This window comes from Vipera ursinii, assembly GCF_947247035.1.
Source record: "Vipera ursinii genome assembly, chromosome: 2".
Taxonomy (NCBI): Eukaryota; Metazoa; Chordata; class Lepidosauria; order Squamata; family Viperidae; genus Vipera; species Vipera ursinii.
This window is the reverse complement of record NC_139513.1, coordinates 191,607,731-191,631,689: the sequence shown is the minus strand read 5'-3', so window position 1 is coordinate 191,631,689 and position 23,959 is coordinate 191,607,731. Positions and strand designations below refer to the sequence as shown.

The 23,959-nt window shown below is 38.7% G+C and overlaps 1 protein-coding gene across 1 annotated transcript in view; it reads left to right on the top strand.

Moving 5' to 3' along the window:
- Window positions 1-977: 977 nt before the first annotated feature.
- Window positions 978-23,959, top strand: part of P3H3 (prolyl 3-hydroxylase 3) — a gene marked incomplete at its 5' end in the record, with an annotated part of 41,002 nt that continues 18,020 nt past the window's right edge. Inside the window, 10 exons of the mRNA XM_083351149.1 lie at window positions 978-1,418; window positions 4,725-4,877; window positions 6,197-6,383; window positions 8,180-8,311; window positions 8,422-8,555; window positions 12,276-12,365; window positions 13,100-13,152; window positions 13,362-13,420; window positions 23,272-23,396; window positions 23,507-23,602. Coding sequence (XP_083207275.1) covers window positions 978-1,418; window positions 4,725-4,877; window positions 6,197-6,383; window positions 8,180-8,311; window positions 8,422-8,555; window positions 12,276-12,365; window positions 13,100-13,152; window positions 13,362-13,420; window positions 23,272-23,396; window positions 23,507-23,602 — 1,470 coding nt within the window. The remainder of the gene's footprint in view (window positions 1,419-4,724; window positions 4,878-6,196; window positions 6,384-8,179; window positions 8,312-8,421; window positions 8,556-12,275; window positions 12,366-13,099; window positions 13,153-13,361; window positions 13,421-23,271; window positions 23,397-23,506; window positions 23,603-23,959) is intronic.

Below are 23,959 nucleotides of genomic sequence, written 5' to 3'. Positions count from 1 at the left end.
CTAAATTACTGATGGGCATCTTGCACAGCAGTCCCAGTTGGATCACCTGTTATATGCAGAGATGGAGGTGGGAGGGGGAATCAAGGCTCAAGCTCTTTTTTCACCTCTGTAAAGGCCCTTTAAGCCCATACGGGCAACTGGGCAACTGTGTCTGTAGCAAAATACAAGTAATAAACCATACATACGTACGTTTTGTCTGCAAACAAAGGCGAACTCCCGTTTGAACAGGGCATTTAGGGATATACAGTACTTCAAAGGCTGGAGCCAGGAAGCTCTACAGCAGCATTTCCCAACCTTAGGAACTTGAAGATGCATGGACTTCAACTCCCAGAATTCCCCAGCCAGCATAGCTGGCTGGGGAATTCTGGGAGTTGAAGTCCACGCATCTTCAAGTTCCTAAGGTTGGGAAACGCTGCTCTACAGTGCTCTGAGCTTGGGAGATGGCTGCTGGCTAAGCGTCCATCAATTCGCACCTCCCTTCGGAGAGATTCTCCTCTCCCGCCCAGACTGCCAGACTGCCAGGGCTCTCGCTCCCGCTTCGGGAGGACTTTCCAGCCGCGGGCGGCTCTGGAGTTCCCTACCTTTCTTTTCCTCCTCTTTGGGTCTCCGCCTTCTTCTTTCCTTCCCGCAGGCGCCCCTTTCCATCCCAGCCAAGCAGAAGAGCGGAAAGCAGCCGAGGCATCTCTCTCTCTCTCTCTCTCTCTCTCTCTCTCTCTCTCTCCCTCCCTCCCTCCCTCCCTCCCTCTCTCTCTCTCCCTCCCTCCCTCCCTCCCTCTCTCTCCCTCCCTCCCTCCCTCCCTCCCTCTCTCTCTCTCCCTCCCTCCCTCCCTCCCTCCCTCTCTCTCTCTCTCTCTCTCTCTCTCTCTCTCTCTCTCTCTCTCTCTCTCCGCCCACCCCCTTCCTTCCAGCTACGTTTGCAGCTTCCCTTTGCTTCCCTTCTGGCTTTCCTTCCCTCGAATCCCGCTCGGGATTCGGCCATGCACTCCTCCGCTCTCCTCCTCCTCCTCCTCCTCTTCCTCCTCCTCGCTGGAAGCTGCGGCTGCTTCTCTCCAGGGCCGAGCCAGGTAGCCCCTTTCGACTTGCTCTACGCGGACGGGGTGCGGGCTTACTTCGCCCAGGACTGGCCTCGGGCCTCCGAGCTGCTCCAGCGCTCCATCCACGGCTATTGGCAGCTGCAGGAGGCGCGCCGAAAGTGCCGAGGCCAATGCCAGAGGGAAGCCTGTTTTAGGAGCCCGTCGCCTTTCCAGCCCTGGGAGACCATTTTCTTTGACCGGGTGCTGCAGCGAGCGGAATGCCTGGAGGAATGCCTGGGACGGAGGCTGGGCGGGCAGCCGTCCCGCTACCGAGCCAGCCGCGTCATCCAACAGGACTTTGAAGAGAGAGAGCCCTACAATTATTTGCAAGTTGCCTTCTTCAAGGTGAGCGGACGGGGGGGGGGGGACCCTCCGTGTGCTGTAGCTGCTGATGTGGCCGCCCGCCTTCCCTCGGCCACCCTCCTCCACGTCCGCCAGAAGAGCAGCGCAACCCCCACCCCAGGCCGTCCAGCCCTCCGCCAAGTATTAGCATAACATCCAATACCTTCCTCGACTCCAGGAAAACTTCCCTGCAGAGATTCTCGTGGCTTTGAATTTCAACTAGTCCTTTATCCGTCCAGTGTTTGGTGCATTCTTTGAATGAAAGTGGTACTTCTGTTCTTTGACACGGTTCTCAGAGATGGGTTGAGAGGGGCAGGTTTAAAGTCCTAAAGTCATCTGTTGAGTTCAAGCTCTACTGAAGACTCCTGAGAGACAGAGGGCAGGACATTATTTTTATTTATTTTATTTTTATTTTAATTCCATTTATATCCCGCCCTTCTCCGAAGACTCAGGGCGGCTTACAAGCTTAGCAGTAGCCTTCATTCTATGTATATGCCTGCTTATTAGGGCTTTCACACACACACACACACACCCCAAGCGGCATTATTACAAAGTCAGCTTAATTGCCCCCAACAATCTGGGTCCTCATTTTACCTACCTGGGAAGGATGGAAGGCTGAGTCAACCTTGAGCCTGGTGGGATGCGAACCTGCACTAATTGCAGGCAGCTGGTGTTACTTAAGGAGGCGTTAGCCCTCCCACCAGACTTTATTTTCATTGCATCTGTATTTTTGTTTCATTTTTCCCCCCATTGAAACCAGTAGTTCAGTCATTGAATTCCATTGATAAAACTTGAACAAATTCCTAGCATCAGATTTTAATTACTTTGTACTGCTGACTTGCATGAAATGTTGAACCATCTATTGGTTTCAAATGTTGGGTTTGGGCCCCCTTTTTTTTAAAAAAAACAACACTGGTGGGGGGCCCATTTCAAAAGGAAAGAACTAATCTCACATTTATTTATTTTATTTTTATTGCATTTATATCCTGCCCTTCTCCGAAGACTCAGGGCAGCTTACAAGCTTAGCAGTAGCCTTCATTCCATGTATATGCCTGCTTATTAGGGCTTTTACACACACACCCAAGCGGCATTATTACAAAGTCAGCTTAATTGCCCCCAACAATCTGGGTCCTCATTTTACCTACCTCGGGAGGATGGAAGGCTGAGTCAACCTTGAGCCTGGTGGGATGCGAACCTGCAATAATTGCAGGCAGCTGGTGTTACTTAAGGAGGCGTTAGCCCACTGCTCCACACATAATCCTAATTCAGAATTCTTGAGATACACTATGTGGAATGAACAATAATTTGATAGCCAATGAGCTATGAGCTACTAGCATTGCTTTTGTTACTGGTCTTGTTACATTTATATTACTTTTTTTGTTTTGTTTGTCATGACAAAAGAGTTGGGTGGTATAACGATTTATGAGAAAACACTACTTCAATCAGCAAAATGTCTCGGGCTGACCTGCTGTTGGCATTCTACTTGGGGACCATGTTAGCAAAGCTGAGCCTACAGAGTGAAAGGTTGGAGATCTTGAACTTCCTTTCACTTTGGGTTTTATACATCATAACTGCGTTTTCTGCCCTGCCCTTGGAGCTTGTTAGGCCACTATCTTTCTTCCAAGGATAGGGGAGGATCAGTTGGCATCCATTGCTATCTAAGACTGAGAGGGCTTCCAACATTCAGTGTTGCTTTCTTGACAAGTTAAAAGGAAAAAAAAGAAGAAAAATGAAGGGAAAAATAAATTCCATAGAGAGCCCTATAGTTACGGTATGTAGTATTGAGGCTAGGAAAATCGGTCCTTTTCATGTGTGTGTGTGTGTGTGTGTGTGTGTGTGATAGACCAATTTCACAAGAGATACATAAAAACAAACTGCTTTTAAAAAAGGAAAAGAATGTATAAATCCCTTCTAGCTTCAAGTAGCAGAGCAAATAAAACTATTTAGTTGTTCAAGTCAGAGACTGCAATTTAAAAGGATTTCCTATTGAAAATTAAGAAGAAAATTAACAAATTCTGCCAAACTACAAAATGATGCTGGTTTTCTCCTAATTTAGAGAGAGGATTGCTATAAAGAGGTTCAAAGTTCCATAAAACATGCAGTTACTGATCTGTACAGAGAAATATCAGAGAAACATACTAGACTTAAACACATAGAATGTAAAAATATTATTATTATTATTATTAATTTAATTTGTATACCGCCCTTCTCCCGAAGGACTCAGGACGGTGAACAGGGCAATACATAATAAAAAACAGGATACAAAAATTAAAAAGTAATTAAACAGCAATGCCCGTAATAAATTAATACAGATTAAAAAGTTAAGATCAATTTATAAAACCCAACCCCATCCCATCAGGCCAGGCCAGCTTGTTCAAAAAGGTAGGTTTTAAGATCGCGCCGGAAAGAGCGGAGATCAGGCGCCATGATTCTAAACGTATCACTGTCTAGATTTTACCTGTTTCAGAATAACTTGATTTTCAGAATAATAGTCCTCAACTTGGCATATTTGGTTGTGGTTGTGTTGTTGTTGAGCTTTTTGTAGCTAGCTTTAGTTTTTTTAATTGGTAGCTGAGAAGACTTCTCTTAGTTTCTCAAGTTTGCGGTGACTCCTTGTTCCTCTGCTTCCTTAGAGTTCTTCCTCTAGCTTTTAAAAGAGCAATTTTTTTTCCACTCTAAGTGGGGAGGGGCTATGATGATTAGGCTTTATCAGTGCTTTTTTTGTAAAAGAAAAAGGTGCCGGAACTCACACATATCATACAACCCGCCTTGCCTACCCTACAAGGTTCCATCCAAAAAAGGTGCCGGAACTCCGTTCTGAGCGTTCTACGAGAAAAAAAGCCCTGGGCTTTATAATTCTAATCATCATAGCCCCTCCTACTTAGGTTGGAAAAATAAATAAAACTGCCTGCTGTACGTGTCAGAAAAGTACCTGTCAGTGTTAATAATGTGAATTCAACCCAGATGCTGCATAACTATCAATGCACATGGGAGGGGGTTTCCTGCAGATTGACTACACAGAATAACGATTTTTAAAATTAAATTGAGACTGTGTATTATAGTTGTGTGTGTGTGCCTGTATGTCTATGTGTACATACATGCACATGCACACAGATGCTAATTATCACCTGAATTATGATATAATAAACATTATTTCACAGATACTTTAGTCAATAGTACTATTTGGGGGCAGACAGATCCAACCAGAGGGATTGCTGTATTCCTTTTTACCTCCTTGCTCCCAAACGAAGATGAACCCCTCGTGTTCTACATTCAGTCAAAAAGGATTTTATTTTCTGTTTTCAACAGTTAAAAAAACTGGATGAAGCTGTTTCTTCGGCTCATACATTCTTCGTAGCCAATCCACAGCACCTACAAATGCGTGAGGATATGGAGAAATACCAGCGCATGGCAGGGGTAAAATCCGAAAGCTTTCGGGATCTGGAGGCTCAACCACATTGGGTGAGATATTTTTTGGAAAACTGGATGTTATAGAAGAGATCAGATGGGTCGCTGTGTAGAGATTGAGAGTCATGGTTCTAAAGACCTAAGCATATGTTGACTCTCATAGATAAGTGTGCTGTTAGTCCTTGTTTTCTAAGGGGCAATAAAATATTGTCCTCCTGTATGTTTTTCTCATAATTTCTTCTGCAATTTCTCAGAACAGAACTTCAGCATAAAACTTCATCTGTAAATTTAAACAAGCAGAACAATAAAAACAAGCCTGCAAAAATTAGAAAAACCTGCTGATGTGCAAAACAAGGTTTAAATGTGCTATATTGTTACTACTCGTTTCTTTCTAGTTGGCTTCACTGTGGTCTCCTCTTTTTAAATTTTAAATTTGCCTTAACCCTCTTTAAACTATTTTTATTATATTTCTGCAATAGTCACCAATGGAACAAATATTTAGCAGAAATCTAACAACTGTTTTTAGAAAAACAATCTGCTTTTGGGGGGTTGAATGGTGATCTCTAGAAGTGATATTTTTGCTTGTATCCAATTTTTTTCCTTTAAAAAAACTTTGAAAATGTGTTTTTAAATTATTGTTGTAATCACAGAGCAGGATTTAAATTATACAAATGCTTGGAGGGCAAACCCAAAACATGTTTTTTAAAAATGATCTCAAAATTTTTGGAGATAATATGCTCTGCTGAACCATCACAGCAGTAGGCAAAACATAGCAGCATGCTCACTTGTTGTGAGGGCGGGGATGCTGCAAAGGTCATAAGTGCTAGGATCGGTTGTAAGTCATTCTTTCAATGCCGTGGTAAGTTCGAATGGTCGCTAAAGGAATGTAAGCTGAGGACTACTTACCGTATACTCTTTTTTTATTGAAAAGTTTTATAAAAATTACAATATAATCCCCAAAACCAAACCACCCTAAACCCCCTCCCTCCCTCCCCCACTTCCCAGAGCTGAGTACAGGGTTACAAATATAATAAACATAATCTAACTAACATTAACCAACTATATAAATAACCAAGTTCATAATGCGCTTTAACTCCCTTTTAACATAAATACAAGCAAATTAAAAGTAAACATAATAATAAAAACATAAACAAATTAATATCCTAGTTATTAAACAATACAATATCCAAGTTATTAAACAATACTAATGCTAAAAATAATAATAATACCATATAATTAAAACCAATAAAAATTCCACTATAATAAACTATTAGGACTACTTATACTCTTGAGTGGACAATTGTACTATTCTTGGGGCTCAGTACTCACCATCTGCACAATAACAAAAATGGCTTGGTTCTCTGACTCTGCAGGTAGCTTATGAAGCTGGGATGCATCATTACGGTATGGATGACTACCAGCAGGCAGCAGCAAAACTGGAAGAATCGCTCAGAGAGGGGCTGCTGGCACTGGAGAATTGCAGAGCTCTTTGTGAAGGGCTCCGAGAAGATGAGGACAACAAAGAAGAGACTCAACTAGGCCTCTATGAAAGCATTGCAGGTATCATCAAAAGTTTAGTAAAGTATTGTGAATTGTGTGAGCTGGCAAGTACGTGAAAAACCATAAGGCTTTGTCTGAAAGAAACATCTTTTCTAAAAAGAGATTTGCAGATCTTCAAAGGAATATCTCACTTTGACAAAACGTTGAGCAAAATATCCTTTTGAAACTATTTTGCAAAGCAGCATAGCCTTTTGCTTCTGAGGGCTTCCTTCAGGAATAACCAACGTGAACTGAGTATTGGAACTACTGTACAAAGCTTTGAGGCGATGCAAAATACTTCACTGAGGAAATTCTGTAGCGTGTTTATCAAAGTGAGAAAAATGATTTACTGCAGAGTACAGCATAGTGGCTTTACAAAGGCCTAAAACAGAATACTGTTTTGCATATCTTAATGTTGAGTGTTCTTGGATATTCACCACATATTACTCTCCCAAAGTAGCTGTTTGTTGTTTCACTTGAGCATGACATGGGAAATCCATGGAAAAGTGTTTTGTTTTTTTTTTAAAAAGGAGCAGTTAGTGAGATATAGCTCTTAATCAGTGAAATTGTACAGTTACTTTTTAGAAGAAATTGGTTAAATTGTATGATTAAATATTCAGGGTAAGATAGCAATGGATCTTGTTGTGGACTTATTAAAATTGATTAGAAAAAGAAACTACTGCCATTTTTTCATGTTCTCACAATAGCTATAATAGCTTTTGCAAAAATGGGGGGGGGCTGTTCCTGAAATTTGGAATCAGATATGGGAGAAAATTAAGTTTTGGCTACTTTTTAAAGAAAGTCATTGAAAAATTGGGAGTCTATGCTGAAATTTATGGGAATGTCTATGACGATGTTATCAATATTCAGTATGTCAAACAGTCTCTCCCAACCTCAAAAATTTAGGAAATGTCAGGATGACTTGATTGCTTGATTGGATTTGTAAAGCTGCCAGAGCATCTCATTACTGGTCTCTTGCATCCTCCAAATGTTGCACTCCTGAACAAGCTTACAAATTGCAAATTCCCTCAGTTTTAGAAGGGGCCAATGAGAAGGGAAGCATCTCAAATGAATGTATGGCTCCAGGCTCTCAGGATTTTAAAAGGCATTTTGAAATGAAGAAATCAAATAATAGGTCTCGGAATAAAGATGCAATTTGGAAGGTTTTCTAATTTGTACCAATAACAATAATCAAAAAGGTCTCCACTCTCCTAGGGAAAATTAGGAGAGGATTATTAGTCAATATCAGAGTCCAACACAAAATCCTTTCATACAAAAATTCTGGTCTGACTAAATAAAAAACATTGTTGTAAATGCTGCCATTGAAAAGTGATATCCAGCTAACTGCTAACTAATTCAGGCACTGAGTATGTTTCCTCAGGGATCTTTTCAATCTCCTATCTCTGATCCGCACTCTCTGTCTTTTTCTATTTTGCATGACATGGAAGTCTTGATGCCTCCCTTGGCCCGCTAAACTTGAGACCATTTTTCTCCAGTCTTTGCTCACCAGTCTTTTTTCCCTAAATAATAATAAACAACATAGCAATCTGCACTTAACTTGTATGGCAATCAGCACTATACAAGTTGTCATATTGGCCAAAGCCAAAACAATCTAGATAGGCCTATAAGACAATTACTCAGATTTTGAAATAAAACATCACATTCAATTCTATCTACGTATTTTAAATTTAACATGCATTACCTGCATGGTGAGATAAGAGACACAGAAAATGTAGGAATCTTAGCAATACTTGTTCCAGCTGTTTTTGTAGTTGTGATGCCAAAGCCCCCTTGTATTTCTCTTTCTTTCTTTCCAGCTCATTATGTCCAGGTCTTGAAATGCAGGCAACAGTGTGTCCTTGATATTGCCACCAAGCCAGGCAGGGTGTCTACCACAGAAGATTTCATCCCATCTCATTTTGATTTATTGCAATTTGCCTATGACAGAGGTAAGCAGGAAATGAACAGCTGAGAAGTTCATATAAGACTATGAGGTGAAGCTTTGCCGGAATGGCAGACAGAAGAAACATTATGATGAAGACCATTTTCTTTCTTTTAGTTGGAGATCGGACTGTTGCCGCTGAATGTGCAGCTACCTTCCTGCTATTCTATCCATCAGATGAAAAAATGCTGGAGAGATTGAAAGTGTACCAAGCAGACCTGGGAAAAGAAATAGCTATTCCAGCCAGAGAGGTAGCCAGCAGCATTTTTCCTATCTGAAATCTTTCTCAGTTCTCTTTTGACAAATTAATAAGGTTTCAGTGATAGTATCATAGATTTGGGAGGGGACTTGGAGGTTCCACTAGAACAGGGGTAGGCAACCTTGGCTCTTTTATGACTCATGGACTTCAACTCCCAGAATTTCTGAGTCAGCTGACTCAGGAATTCTGGGAGTTGAAGTCCATGAATCATAAAAGAGTCAAGGTTCCCTACCCCTGCACTAGAACATTCCTGAAAAATGAGTATCTAGCCTTTGTTCGAAGATTTTTTTACAAAGGAGATCTCACCACTTCGTGTGGTAACCTGTTCCACTGCTGACAGTCCATTTACTCATGAGTTCCTCCTGATGTCTAGTTGAAACCTTCATTCACTGGTTCTGGTCCAGTCCTCTGGGCAATAGAGAATAAGTCTACTCTCTCATCCATGTGATAACCCTTCAGATATTTGAAGACTGTTATTATATCTTCCCTTAAATATTTTTCTATAGATAAAATGTACTACAATTCTTTAAAAGTTCCTTGTAGAGTTTGGTTTCCAGACTCTTCACCATCTTGATAGTCATACTCAGGGCTTTTTTTCTCATAGAACGCTCAGAACGGAGTTCCGGCACCTTTTTTGGATGGAACCTTGTAGGTTAGGCAAGGCAGGTTGTATGACGTGTGAGTTCCTGCACCTTTTTCTTTTACAAAAAAAGCACTGGTCATACTCCATACTTACTCTGATTTGTCACAATCCTTTTTGAATTGTGAGACCCAGAACTGGATAGAGCTTTCCAAATGGGGACTTACCAAGGCCCCATAGAGTGAAACAATTACTTACTATCATCTGGACTCTATGCTAATGTTAATACATCCCAAGGTAGCATTTGCTTTTTAGCAGCTGCACCATGCTATAGTTTCATGTTTAATATGTGTTCTACAGGGACATCCAGGTCACTTCCATATGTACTACTGCCAATTAAGTTTTCTTCCACTCTATAGTGCTTTGCATTTTTTTTTTACCAAGATAAAGGACCCGACTAAGTTTAACCCTATTCATTTCAACCCACTCTTTAAGCCTGTCTAGCTCTATTAACATCTTCACTCTTTCATCTAAAATATTAACCGTTCTTCCCATCTGCACACTTTGTAAGTGTCTTGTCAGTTACTCACCCAAGAGTCTGCTAAAAATATTGAACACTACAGGATTGGACCCTGTGGTACTCCTCTCCATATTTCCCTCCATAAATTGAAGCAAGCCACTACTATGGTAATAAGTTCAGCTGTGAATTCATTTTAGTAGTTGTATTAGAAGTAGTCTTTGCTACAACCATGCATTAATACATAAATTAAACAATAACACGGTTAGAATTTTATCCACCTGTTAAGTAGTGGGCTCTTGGGTGCAGGAATGACGACACGAGGCTGAGTACAGGATAACACATACTTTATTCTTGCTAGAACTGTACTGAAACTTGGGCTGCAACCAGCCACAATATATAGTCTAGCCCCTAGGCGGCAGCCAATAGGTTTGAACCCACTCTTGCTGCCTGGGGCTAGCCGATTGCAGAACAGGAGACAGCTAGTCTGGGTTGCTGGAAAGCCGTTAACTGCTTCAGCAACGCACATGGTGTATCACCACAAGCCCAGTACATAACACCACCAACACTCATTGCTCTGTACCCATTCCTCTCTGTGCCAATAACAGAGCTATTCATTCATAATCCAAATGGGTTTATGTAGATGCCTTAAAGCATTAACTTCCTATTGCCATGGGGAATACCTTGAAATGAATTACTCTAAAACAAAGGTTTTATTATTCTCCAGTGTTTCAAGCACTCAATTAAGTGGATGGTTAACGATAGACCTACAGTACTGAACAAATCATGACTTTTAAATGCCCAGGCATCCACTTTCAATCATCTACTTGCTGGATCAATCAAGCAAAGGACCTTTTATATGAGCCCCCAAAGCATCCTTTCCAATTATTAAATATGCATCAGTACAGTAGCAACTAAATTCAAGGCTACAGTACTAGGCTCAGTATATGGCATTCAGTTATAAGGATACTTCTAGGTTAGAAGCTACACAATCCCAATTTTTAAAGCTATACCCCAGGATCCTTTTCTTTTGTTTCTTTTCCGGCATTAAGATTACAAGTTGGCAAATTATCTATAAGAGCAAAAACAGGTAGATAATATCCTGTATGAAAATCACAGTGGTATAAGTTTAGATATAGAAGTTGAATCTGTTCCATATGCACTGCCACACTGCCTTGTTTGAAACTCATGACACCAATAATTAGAAATCTTAATCGCTCCTCTGAGCAGGAGCTTATCATTCTACCCCTAGGGTAATCAAAGTTTAGTTATTTCCAGTGGTGGGATTCAGATATGTGAACAACTGGTTCTCTGTGTGGATGCCACTTCTGGAAGTCCGTTCTGGGCTAGGCAACAAAAAATTAGCTACCAATTCTGCCGAACTGGTGTGAACTGGCTCAATCCCACCATTAGTTATTTCCAGTAAGACTACTGATTTTTTAACAACAGCCGTGGTTTGCAGAGATCATCCTTTACACTATTAATTTCTGTATAAGTTCTGTTGTACAGAATATATAATATTTAATGTGTTATAATATTGTCTCCTTTTAAATATTGGTCTGCAATAAGTTCCTCAGAGTGAATGGCAAGAAATTAAGATAGTCCCCAATGAATGAATCATTAAAGCAAAGATTAGGCACACAGATGAAAGTGTTTCCAGCTCATCTTTAGCCCATCACCCATAATCCCTCTGGCAAGGAATCTGTGTGCCCTTAACTGTTTCTTTCTTCTTTCTCTGATGCTCACACAATTTGATGACCATGAATCAACTCAGATTTGTTTAGCTGGTAAGTATCTGCTTTTGCTTGGGAAGAAAGTGAGCTGTTACCCGTTTCAATCTATTGCAGCCCACCTGTTGTGATTCAGGGTCAGCCTGTGGGTTCGGCAGTTGGGTCGGACGTCGACTCAGAGGAGGAGGGGGAAAAACCGGGGGTGATAACCCACATTGGCCAAGAACGGTGTCATCTGTGTGGAGGTGTGCTGCAAATTGTTAAATGCAAACTCAGCTATGGCCAGATAGTCCACCCAATTGTTTTGCTGCAGATTGACGTAGCCGGTATCTTGGTTCATGTCTTGTTTGTTTGTTTTTGTAATAAATTTGGCAGACGTATTCCAGCCTCTTGCCGTCTGTAAAGGGGTTGCCTTTTCTGCAAGGCCGGTAGCAGGCTGGTACAGAACACCACCTCTTGGATTCCCTCAGGTGCAAAACTTGGTGTTAGTTTGGGGCACTGCATTTTCAGAAATCTAAGATGAAAGTTATAAATATTTTTTCTCCCTTGCCCTCTGGAAGTTCTATTACTGCTGTTCGACCCAGTTTGCTGTTGACTAGCAGCTTCCCTTCAGGGGCAAGTACCAAATGCAGGGATGGCTGCAGCATGGGGTGGCATTGATCCCTGTCTCTGCCTCTGCCGTGACTGGGACCACAAGACAGAAATGTGAAGTTCGCATTGAATATAACATCTAGTCTGACCTGAAGGCTGGATTGGTTGCCAGCAGCAGAGATGGTTGTGTGTGTTTTGTGTCTTGTTTCCTTGAACAAGAAACACTCAAACCATTTATGATTTTTGTATATTATTTTATACTGCGGTGTCGTAACATCTGCTTTCAATCCACAGAATATCCGCCATTATGTGCAAAGATCCCGTATGGAAAAGAAACTGATCTATTATGCAGTACAACACTTCAAGGAAACTTTTAAGGATCCAGTAAGTGATTGTCTTTTCTTTGAAGGTAGATTCTTCATGGCCTCTTTGCAACAAAACTATTTATTGGTCTCATCTATCAAATACTGCTTGATGAAATAGTACATAGGATTCTCTTTCTGTTCTCCTTTTCTGATGCCTGAAATGAACTGAAAGAAAGTATGCTTTAAGGACATATGTTCCTTTTTCAGCCAACGTCCTTTAAGTCTGTCAGGGCAATATGCGAGAAGCATAACACCCCAAATATGCCATGTTGCAACACAACAAAATCCTAAAACAATACCAAATTAAAATAAAACAGAAGAATGCTAATCATACACCAAAGTCAACATAAAGCAGCATAGAATTTTAAAATGTGTATCAAATAGAGGTCTTTAAAATGATAGTATTTTAATGCCAGTCTAGTATCTATGGAAAAAGTGTTTCAAAGGGGGTGTGCTGGCCACAGTAAAGGTGCTAATTATAGATGGAACTGTTTTTAAAAAGCTGTTACTGATTGTGTGGGAATGAGCACACTGCTTGCAGAACTACAGGAAACTGGACAGATGATAATATTTTTTCTCGGTCTGCTGAATTCACAAATATTTCTGCCATGTGGAATAGCAGAAAATAGGACACATGTGCCTGCTGTGGTGAGGAAGTCTCTGTGAAATCCTGTGAATGCAGTCCTGTGAAAAAGAAAATGGACAGATAAACTTAATTTTGTAGTGCTAAATCCTGGATGTGTGTTTTTTTAGGATTTATGGACTCCTGAGGAACTGATCCCTGAAAGCATGAAGGAGAAACACAAGTAAGTTTCAGACCAGAAATGTAAGATATGGATGCAATTCTAGGATACCTTAATTAAAGGCTCTATCAGGAAAGTTTTTTTTAAAGAGACCTTAAATGTAACAGAATAGAAATTATAAGTGATTTGATTTATTGCTGAGCTATTTAATTGTGGAGACAGTCTCATGCTCTGTAGTTATGGTCTTTTCTATATTTGTTATTAATCCCAAGAGAAGATCAAGAAAAACGAAACTTGAAGTCCTCACATACGCAACAATGGGATCAAAATGGTGAGTACAAGAAAAAGAAATGATTATGTTTCTTCTTATCATAATGAGAGAAGAGGGAGATTCCAGTAGGATGACTCCACAGTTTCTCCTAAAGGTGAGATGGAGTAAGTCTCCTTCCCAGTACTTAGGTTCACCTGCTAAAGCCTGGGATTGTTTGGGATTCCATTTTTACTAGCTACAACAGGGACCCAAAGGGATGGCAAAGGTATAGAAATTATTTCAGCACAAAGGATATATTCAGAGTACCTATTTGGCATAGAGGCAGATCAACAATAGGATGGCTACAGCTTCTCCTGTTCAGAGGACTGTCCTAAGTTTGGATGTAATCAATAAATCCTAGTTCAAATAAAGTGTAGTCTTTCCCATCTTATTACCTTTCAAATATGTTGATATACAACTTCCATCATGCTGATTAAGGATGGCAGGTGCGATAATTCACCATTATTTGGAAGTATTGGCCTGGGTAGGCAGAAATAAGTTTGAAGCTGGACAACAGCCTGATATCACTGGGTCACAGTCTAACCGACTATGATAAGATGCATCATATTTATGTTTAAATTACTATAAAGGTAAAGGTAAAGGTTCCCCCGCACATGCATGCTAGTCGTTTCCGACTCTAGGGGCCGGTGCTCATCTCCGTTTCAAAGCCGAAGAGCCAGCGCTTCTCCAAGGACGTTTCTGTGGTCACGTGGCCGACATGACGAGACGCCAAAGGCGCACGGGACGCTGTTAGCTTCCCACCGGAGTGATCCCTATTTTTCTACTTGCATTTTGACATGCTTTCAAACTGCTAGGTTAGCAGAAGCTGGGACGAGTAACAGGCGCTCACTCTGTTATGCAGCACTCGGGATTTGACCCGCCAAACTGCCAACCTTCTGATCGACAAGCTCAGCGTCCTAACCCACTGAGCCACCGCGACCCTTTAAATTACTATAGTGATTCCTAAATTTGCATCTATTCAAAAGATTCATTTGTCAACTCTTTATGTGTTAGTGTGTGCTGTGTGCGTTTGTGTGCGTGTGTGTGTGTGAGACAGAGACAGAGACAGAAAGACAGACAGACAGAGATGTATTCTCTATCTGGCTATAAGTAACCCTTGATTTATGATTATAATGGTGCCTGAGTCAAGAGTGGTATATATGCTGTAAGAACCTTTTCCTCAGTTATTCCAAGACTTTAGAGTTATATCACTAATGAGACTATAGCAGCTATGATTTTACAGTGATTTTTAAAATCTACCTATTTTGAAATATCAATGGTTGCTAAGCGAACTATGGCCCTGGGTAATAGCTGCTACTGATTCTATTTATTGGGTATCTGTTTTTAATTTAGATGTTACTTTTTATTTTCCATTGGAAATCACGTTGAGCCTTGAAGAGAGAACATTTTAAAGTAATAATACAGTATATTAATAAGATCACACATATCAAGGTACCTATGACAACAGTTGTGTCAGTATCAGACCATTCCAGTAACCTTGCCTCTGAATTCTGAAACTGATGGATAATGACAGCCTAGGGGTCCATTTTTTTATAAAGATTTTATTAGTTTTTCTCTTACATACATATATTAATTTTTCAACCAGCGTGCTGTCTGGATTCAAAAGCGCTAATACATAGTCAATTCCTAATCCTTGGTTCTTTCCTCTAGCCATTTGTAGAATGACTCCCAGATTTGGTTATATTCTGTTTCTTCTTTATCTTTCAATCTCATAGTTAATCTGTCCATCTCTGTGCATTCCAATATATTTTTTAATTATTTCTTCCTCTCGTGGTACTCCTTCATTTTTCCAGTAGTGTGCAAAGATTATTCTTGCTGCTGTTGTGACGTGTAGAATCAAATATAAGCTTTATTTATTAGTCTTTTCTGGCATAATACCTAATAAGAAAAGTTCAGGTTTAAATTCAACATGTTCTCCCAACATTTTTTCTAACCAAACATGTGTCTTTTTCCAATAAGCCTTTGCTTTACCACATGTCCACCAAATATGATAGTATGTGCCTGAGTTATGTTTACATTTCCAGCATCTATCTGACATATTTTTAAACATTTTTGCTAATCTTGCTGGTGGCAAGTGCCATCTATAAAACATTTTAAATAAATTTTCTTTATACGAAGTTGACATTGTCAATTTATAATTTCTCTCCCATAATTTTTGCCATTTTTCTAGTTCTGTATTATAACCAAAATTTTTCGCCCACCTTATCTTTGTTTCTTTAACTTGTTCACTTTCCATCTCCAAAATTAACAAAAAATTATACATTTTCTTAATTAATTTCTCATCAGAAGTTAACAATATCTTACCAAATACAGTTTGTTCTTTATAAAACCCATACAGTTTCACGTCTTTTTCATATCTATTTTGCATCTGTAAATGTGCCCACCACGACAGGTTGATACCCTGATTTTCCAATTCTTGTTTCGATTTTAAATTCCCATCAGTATTTAGAATATCTCTATATGTCCAAATTTTTTCAAAGTCTACCACGTTTGGATGTAGAAAAGCTTCCATCATTGATAACCACCTTGGAATTTTTACATATATTTTAGTTTTAATTTTTTCCCATACTGTTAACAAAGCATTTCTTATATAGTAATTTTGAAAATACTTATGAATTTTATTTTTCCCATACCACAAGAAAGCGTGTCATCCTAATTGTAAATCATGTCCCTCCAAATATAACAACCTTTTATTTCTAAGAGTTATCCATTCTTTCACCTATGTTAATATGGATGCTTGATAATACAAAGCCCACTCAGGTAGCCCAAAACCTCTGTTTTTCTTAGCATCTTGTAACGTTTTCATCTTAATTCTAGCTTTCTTTCCTTGCCAAACAAACTTCAAAATTAATGAATTTAAATCTTGGAAGAATTTTTTCTCAAGTTTTATCGGAATTGTTTGGAATAAAAATAAAATCTTCAGCAATATATTCATTTTGACTGTAGCAATTCTTCCTAGTATTGACAGTTGCAAATTCTTCCACTTTTCCAAGTCCAATTTTATTTGTTTCAATAGCCTTATATAGTTGTCTTCTTTTATTGTTGAGAATTTGGCTGGTAAGTATATACCCAAGTATTTGATCTTTTTCACTATCTGTACCTCTATTGTTTCTGACATTCGGGGTGTATTGTTTTGTTTTGTTTTGCTTATCTGTAAGATTCTTAACTATTACCTTAGTTTTTTCTGTATTTATTTTTAGTCCTGCCATTTCTCCATACTGTTCTATCTTTCCCCACAATTTAGGGATCATCTCCAGAGGTTCTTCCAAAATAAATACTAGATCATCAGCAAATGCTTGTAATTTATATGTTTCACCTTTTATCACCAGCCCTTTCCTGTATTTTGTCTAATATTTCTATTTAAAACTTCCAAAGTGAAGATGAATAACAGAGGGGATAGTGGGCATCCTTGCCTTGTGCCTTTTCTTATCTCAAAGCTCTCAGTACAGTCTCCGTTCACAATCACTTTGGCTGTCTGTTTATTATATATTGTTTTTATCATATTTATAAAGTTCTGTCCAAAGCCCATTATTTGTAGTTGCTGAGTCATAAACTGCCAGGAAACATTGTCAAATGCCTTTTGAGCGTCTAAGAATATTAGTGCCAATTGTTTCCCTGGGTGTAGCTCATAATATTCTAATACGTCTATTATCACTCTTAAGTTTTTTTTAATTTGTCTCTTTGGTAAAAAAAAACATTTTGATCTGGATGTATACATTCAAAAAAGTATTTTTTTCAGTCCCTCAGCCATAATTGATGTAAAAAATTTATAATCCACATTGAGCAGGGAAATTGGTCTGTAGTTCTTAATCTGGGTCAAATCGGAGACTTCTTTTGGTATTAGAGTAATATTTGCTTCCATCCATGTAGATGGGAGTCTAGCTTCTAATAAAAGTCCGTTCAGCGGTTTACTTAGTATCTCTTGCAGATTTTTTATATAACTCCGCTGGAACCTATCTGGACCCGTTGTTTTCCCATTTTTTTGTCTTTTTATGGGCTCTGATATTTCCATCATTCTAACCCTTTCTTCTAACATAGTTTTAAATGTTTCTGGGATTTTTGGAAGATTATTTTCTTCCAGATATTTTACAATTCTTTCTCTTGAGGTTTCCTCTTTATCGTACAGTTCCTTGTAGTATTCTTTGATTATCTTTTTATTTCTTAATTTTTAAATTGTAAATGGCCTTTCCCATCTAGCAAATTATGTATCGTTTTCTTCTCTTTCTGTTTTTTAAGTTTATAAGCTAACCATCTTCCTGGTTTATTGGCATTTTCAAAAAAGTTCTGTTTTGCTCTCTTTATCTGTTCTGCGACTTTTTCTGAGTCCAACAGATTTAATTTATGTTTTATTATATCCATTTCTCACTGGAGAAGAGCCTAATGCTGGGAAAGATCGAGGGCAATAGAAGAAGGGGACGACAGAGAATGAGGTGGCTGGAGGGAATCACTGAAGCAGTAGGCGTGAGCTTAAATGGACTCCATAAGATGGTAGAGGACAGGAAGGCCTGGAGGAACGTTGTCCATGGGGTCACGATGGGTCGGACACAGCTTCGCAGCTAACAACAACAACAACAACAATATCCATTTCTCTTTTCAAAGTCTTTTTTTGTGGATTTTTTTGCAGTTCTCATTCTAACTTTCCAAATTTTCCTTTAGTAATACATATTGCTGTCTTCTCTGTTTGCTTTTCTTTGCCATATATGTTATAGCTATGCCTCTAAAGTACGCTTTAGCTGTATCCCATACATTTTGTAATGTTGTAGCTTCTTTTTTATTTTCTTTTTAAAAAAATCAATTTCTTTTTTCGCTAGTTCTATGAATTCTCTTTCTTTTAATATAGATTGATTTAAAGTCCATCTTCATCTTTTTTTGTATTCCTTTCCAAGTCATTTTCAGAGGGTTATGGTCTGCCCATGTGCCTATTTCTATCTCAATATCCTGTATGTTCATTCTCATGTCAGCAGTCATCCAAATCATATCAATCCTTGACCAAGATTTTTGGCTGTTTGAATAAAAGGTGTATTGCAGTTTTTGTGGGTTGATCTCCCTCTAGACCAGGGGTGTCAAACTCAATTTCATTGAGGGCTGCATCAGCATTGCGGTTGCCCTCAGGGGGCCAGGTGGGTATGGCCAAGGTGGGCGTGGCCTACTGGGTGGGCGTGGCTAGAGTGCGTATGGCCTACTGGGTGGGCGTGGCCAACTCTACATCGTTCGCATCAAGGTTGCCTATGGGGGCCTGGGCAGGAGTGGGACAGATCTGAGGGTCTCTGGCAGAAGGAGGGTCTCTGGGCCAGGGCCAAGGCAGTGGGGGCCGTTCCCTCACTGTTTCCAGGATGGCTTTGCGGGCCGCATGAAACCACTTCGCGGGCTGGATCTGGCCCCCGGGCCTTGTGTTTGACATGTCTGCTCTAGACATCTTGGATTCCAATTTCCCCTGCCATACCAAAAAATGTCTCGGGTAATCTTCTTCCATTTTTTTCCTGTTTTATTGCTTTATAGTCAATTTTTCTGTCTACTATCGAGTTAAAATCTCCTACTAAACATATATTTTGGTACTCCATTTCTATTATTTTTCTACGTAGGTTTTTATAAAATTCTTCTTGATTGTTGTTTGGTGCATAAACTGCCACTAGCAGTGTTTACTTTTGGTGCAGATATATTTCTACCATTAAGATTCTTCCTTCTTTATCCGAATATACCAATTTAGAACCTATTGTCTCTTTAATATATAAAGTGAACACTCTTTTTTTCTGATGTGCTGATGTATAATAAAGTTTCCCAATTTTTGGATATTCCAATAATTCATGATGCTGTTCTTTTATATGTGTTTCTTGCAGACAAATTATATCTATATTCAATTTCTGTAATTTCCTGAAGACTTTGTTTCTTTTTGATGGGGAGTTTAGTCCATTTATATTTACTGAAAAAAAATCTATTTTCTTTCTCCATTTCAATTTCCATTATTTATATTTAGGTTTAGTCGATCTAGTAATCCTCTGTTATCTGGCAAGTCCTTCACCTTTGCCCTCTTGATCGTCTTCCTCTTTCTGTTCTCCTGTTTGTGCAGTTGCTCCTTGAATCATCTCTTCCATTTGCTTCTGCTCCTTACTCTCTCCTTGTCTTTTTTTCACTCCTTCATTTAGAATTGTTCTATTCCTTACTTCAAAATCTTCTGCTTTCCAGACTGAATCCAATTGATATCTTGTATTGTTCCAGTTTATTAAAATGCCTTCCGGCATCAGCCATCTGAACTTTATGCCTCTGGCAATCAGCTTTGTAGTTAAGAAATGGTAGTGTCTTCGAGTATCTCTTACTCTCTTTGGTATCTGCTTTAAAACCACAATTTCTTTATTTTTATATTGTATTGGCTCATCTCTGACTTTCCTCAATACTTCATCTCTTGTTGTCTTCTTTATGAACCTTACACGTACTTCTCTTGGCAATTTATTTCTTCTTGCATAGCTTGAGTTCCTGTGGAATATTTCATCGACCTCCATTTGAATTTCTCCTCTATCTGCTTTTAAACCCTCTGCCAGGATGTCAATAATCACCACTGCTATGTTTTCTTCTCTGTCCTCAGGTATATTTTGAAATCTCAAATAGTGTTCTGCCTTTTCCATTTCTAGGATCTTAATTGCCACCTCTAAGTCTTGGTTTACTTGTTCTAATTTTTCATTTTCTTGTAATAAGATTTCCATCTTTTTTATCAATGTCCTCTGATTTTTCTTCCACTTTCTGAATTCTTTGTTCATTTTTAATTATCATTTGATTTTGAGATTCAAATTTTGCCTTTATATCCAAGATTTCTTGACTTACTTTCTCAAATTTACTTTGTGTCTCTTTGTGGTTTTTTGTGTCTCTTCATGAATTCTTTGCATCATCTCTTGATTTCTTTGCATCATCTCTTGAATCAGTTTTAATGAGATTTGTGTTTTGCTTTGGGCAGGGCTTATTTTCTCACATTGCAGTATTACTTCAATAGATCCCTCTGTTGTTGGACTAGATTGTCCTACAGAGGGTGCAGAAGAGGTTTTCTTCATAAGCTTACAGTCTAAAACCAAATCAGTATCTGTTTGAGTTTAGCCAAAGTCAACAGAAGTAACTTTAAAAAGTCTTTTCCCTTGCAATCTCACAACAAGGCTTTTTTGTTATTTGCAGGTGTCTCTTCAAGGTCACTGTTATGAAAACATTTTTTCCATTTCCTTCTTTTCTTTTTTCTCACTATTTATTAGTGCTGTCATTTCTTCTTTCACCACTAGGTGTCCTCCTAGGCTTACTTATCAATGTCTGATATTCTTAAAAACAACACTTTCCCCTCTTTGTAATTGCTCACCACTTTTAAATTAGTCCTTCTGGGGGTCTTTACTTTTCAGCTGTCTCCCATCAGGGGCTCGATGTTTATAAAATCCACAAGGAGAAGGAAAGAAAATTCTGGCTCACCCAGCCTCGGCACGCAGTTGACAGTCAGCTGTTTTGCGGTGCTTCCCTTCTGGCTGGAGACAACTTGGGCTGCCTCGGTTCATCCGGCAGCCTTTCCTCCGCCTTTTCAGAGGGGTCTTCAGTCCGCTCCAATTGGCCACCACCTGATCCAAGCTCGTGGAGTATCCCTCCTTCTTTGTTGCCCCTCCAGGACAACTTTCCGACCCTTTAAGGATCGCTGTTGCTTCCGGTTCCTGCCTTCAGCAGAGAAGTTGGAGAATTCAAAACGTCGGATCCTCCAGCTGAAATTTCTTTTTGTTGGGGACCCTAAGGGGCCAGAATCCACCCTGAAGGGGTGGAATGAAGGAAGGAAATCCCAGGGACTTAGGAGAGATGGCGGTCTCTCCGAACAGCCCAGGATAAGCCTCCCAGAAACCAACAGAAGAAAAGGCTGGCTAACGCCATGTGCAGTCATAGCTGAAGCAATGGAAGTCATAAGCGATTAAACTACGTGAAATAATACACCTGTTTAAACAAAGATAACACAGCTGAAGAAATGAATACTTTACAAAAGGAAACGTGATGAGTGACAACAATTCCAAAGGACAATGACTTTAAACTACATAGAAATCCAGAATAACTTTGAGAGTATGAATCAACTCATTTTCAACTTAATTTCACTCCAAGAAATTTCTGAGGAAAATACACTCATTTTAAAAAAGGAAGTATATGATAAGCAGCAAAAATTTCAAAGGACAATGACTTTAAATTACAAGGAAATGCAGAAGAACTTTGAGAGCATGAATCAACTTATTTTCAAGTTAATTTCACTTCAAGAACTTTCTCAGGAAAATATAGCAGAGATGATTAAATATAATTTTGAGGATAGAGACTTGAAGATGGAATCATATAAAATAAAAAATTATGATTTAATTCATTTGGGAAATATTTTAATACGTCTAAACAACTTTGAAGATACGGAAAAGAATGAGAAAAAATTCCCTTTAGGGAAACAAATGATGCAGCAAAACATGTTGATTAAGAAAGACAACGACCAGAGAAAAAAGGTTAAAATGAAATATCAGGAAAGAGATGGAATTTACCAGAAAGAATACTTCAAAAAGAAACATTTGTTTGAATATGGCTAAGAAATGGGAAAATTTTGAAATATACTACTCTTAGAGGGAATTTTTTTCTTCTTTTTCTTCCTCTAAATTAATATAATTGTGTTTTGTTTTTGTTTTTTTCTATTCTTCTGAGTTGAATTGATTTAAACAAAAGCAAAGGTTTTACTGTAGCTATTTAAATGTGATGATAAGAAAAATATAAAAAATGTGTTTTGAATGAGATTTAAAGGATTAGATGATTAGAACTATTGAATGGAATGTTCAAAGTTTAAATAGATTAAATACATTCTTAGCTATGGTTAAAAAGAATGAGAAATTGAGGGAATAAACATATATTACATTAGGAGAAATACATATTTTCATATGTTATTTTTTGTAGTCTAGTACTTAAATCCACTAATGTAAATATAGTTGAATGTTGAACTGATTGTTATACGTAAGAACATTTAAAATTTGGAGGGAGAAATAAGCTGCTCTTCTTTCTTTCTTTTTTGTTTCTTTTTATTTCTTTTTACTTATTGATTGGGAAATATAAAAATATGAGAGGGTATGGAAAAAAACAGAATGAAATCCACCAAGGTAAATATAGTTGTGTTAAAAAGGCTGTTAACTTGTAAAAATATTTAGAAATTGGGGAGAAATAAGCTGAAACAAACATGGTGACAGGATTTATGATAAGCCAACTAAAACGATATACAGGATTATTGAAACTATATATTGAACTGTTGTTAAGCAAATAAAACTGTCTTAATGTAATGTTTTGCAAAGAAAGATACGTTGGGGAAAGGGGAAATCAAATAATTAACATATGGAATATAGATTATAGAAATTAATTGTTAAGGACTGTCTTATAAATGTTTACCCAGACAACATGCTGTTTTATAATGACTTATGTTACGTTAAAAAATTCTAATAAAATATTTGCAAAAATAAAAGGATCGCTGTTGCAGCATTTCCATGGTCACATGATCAAAATCCAGCCACTTGGCAACTGATGATTGCAGTGTCCTGTGATACCTTTTGCAATCTTCTGACAAGCAAAGTTAATGGGGGAGTCAGATTTCACTTAACAAATGTGTTACGAACTTAGCAACTGCAGCGATTCGCTTAACAGTTGTGTCACCAAAGGTCCTAAAAGGGGGAAAAATTCACTTAACAAAGTTTCATCTTATCAACAAAAGGTTTGGGCTCAGTTGTGGTCAAAGTTGAGGGCTGCCTATATTTCTTCCTTTGTACTCATGATGAACAGCAATATTTGATGGCGTCTCTGTATACCCTACACTTCTGCCCTGCTTATTTTTCCAGAGCCACTGCCTTTTGAAGACATCACCATTGCCATGGATTCCCACCAACTCAATGGTTCCCAAAGGGTTGTCTTTGACAGAATCCTGACTGAATCAGAATGCAAAGACATCCTTCGTCTGTCCAAGGTGAGGAAAGGAGCCAGCAAATACTCTGCATGATCCCGTATAAAAGAAACAGAAGCTTTGCACTGGTGAAGGGCAATACCAGATCTCTCATAGGTTTGTGCGTGTTTCAGGCAGCTGGAGGAACAGGAGATGGCTATCGTGGCAGACGTTCCCCTCATACTCCTCATGAGCGATTTGAAGGCTTAACAGTGACAAAAGCTTTGCAGGTAAAAGCCTTAGTGATTTTAGAATGAGCTAAGTTCCTGGTCCCGCAGGATTTTTTTCCCCATTCCCCAGTTTCACAGACTCTAGACATAAACATACATTACAAAGTTAATATTACAGACAGATACGACACGCGTACATCTTCCTCTTCCTTTTCCTAAAATTTAAACTCTATGTATTATGCAAATAAATGTAAAAACATTTCTAGTTGCTGTTTTCTTGGGAAAAGGATAGTGCAAGTCTCAACTGAGAAGTGGTAAACAAATGCTTAACTTTTCCTTCTTTCTGAAACAAAGCAAAATGACTCTGTGAATCATATTTGGAATCTTTATATATAATTAATTTGGAGCATCTCATAG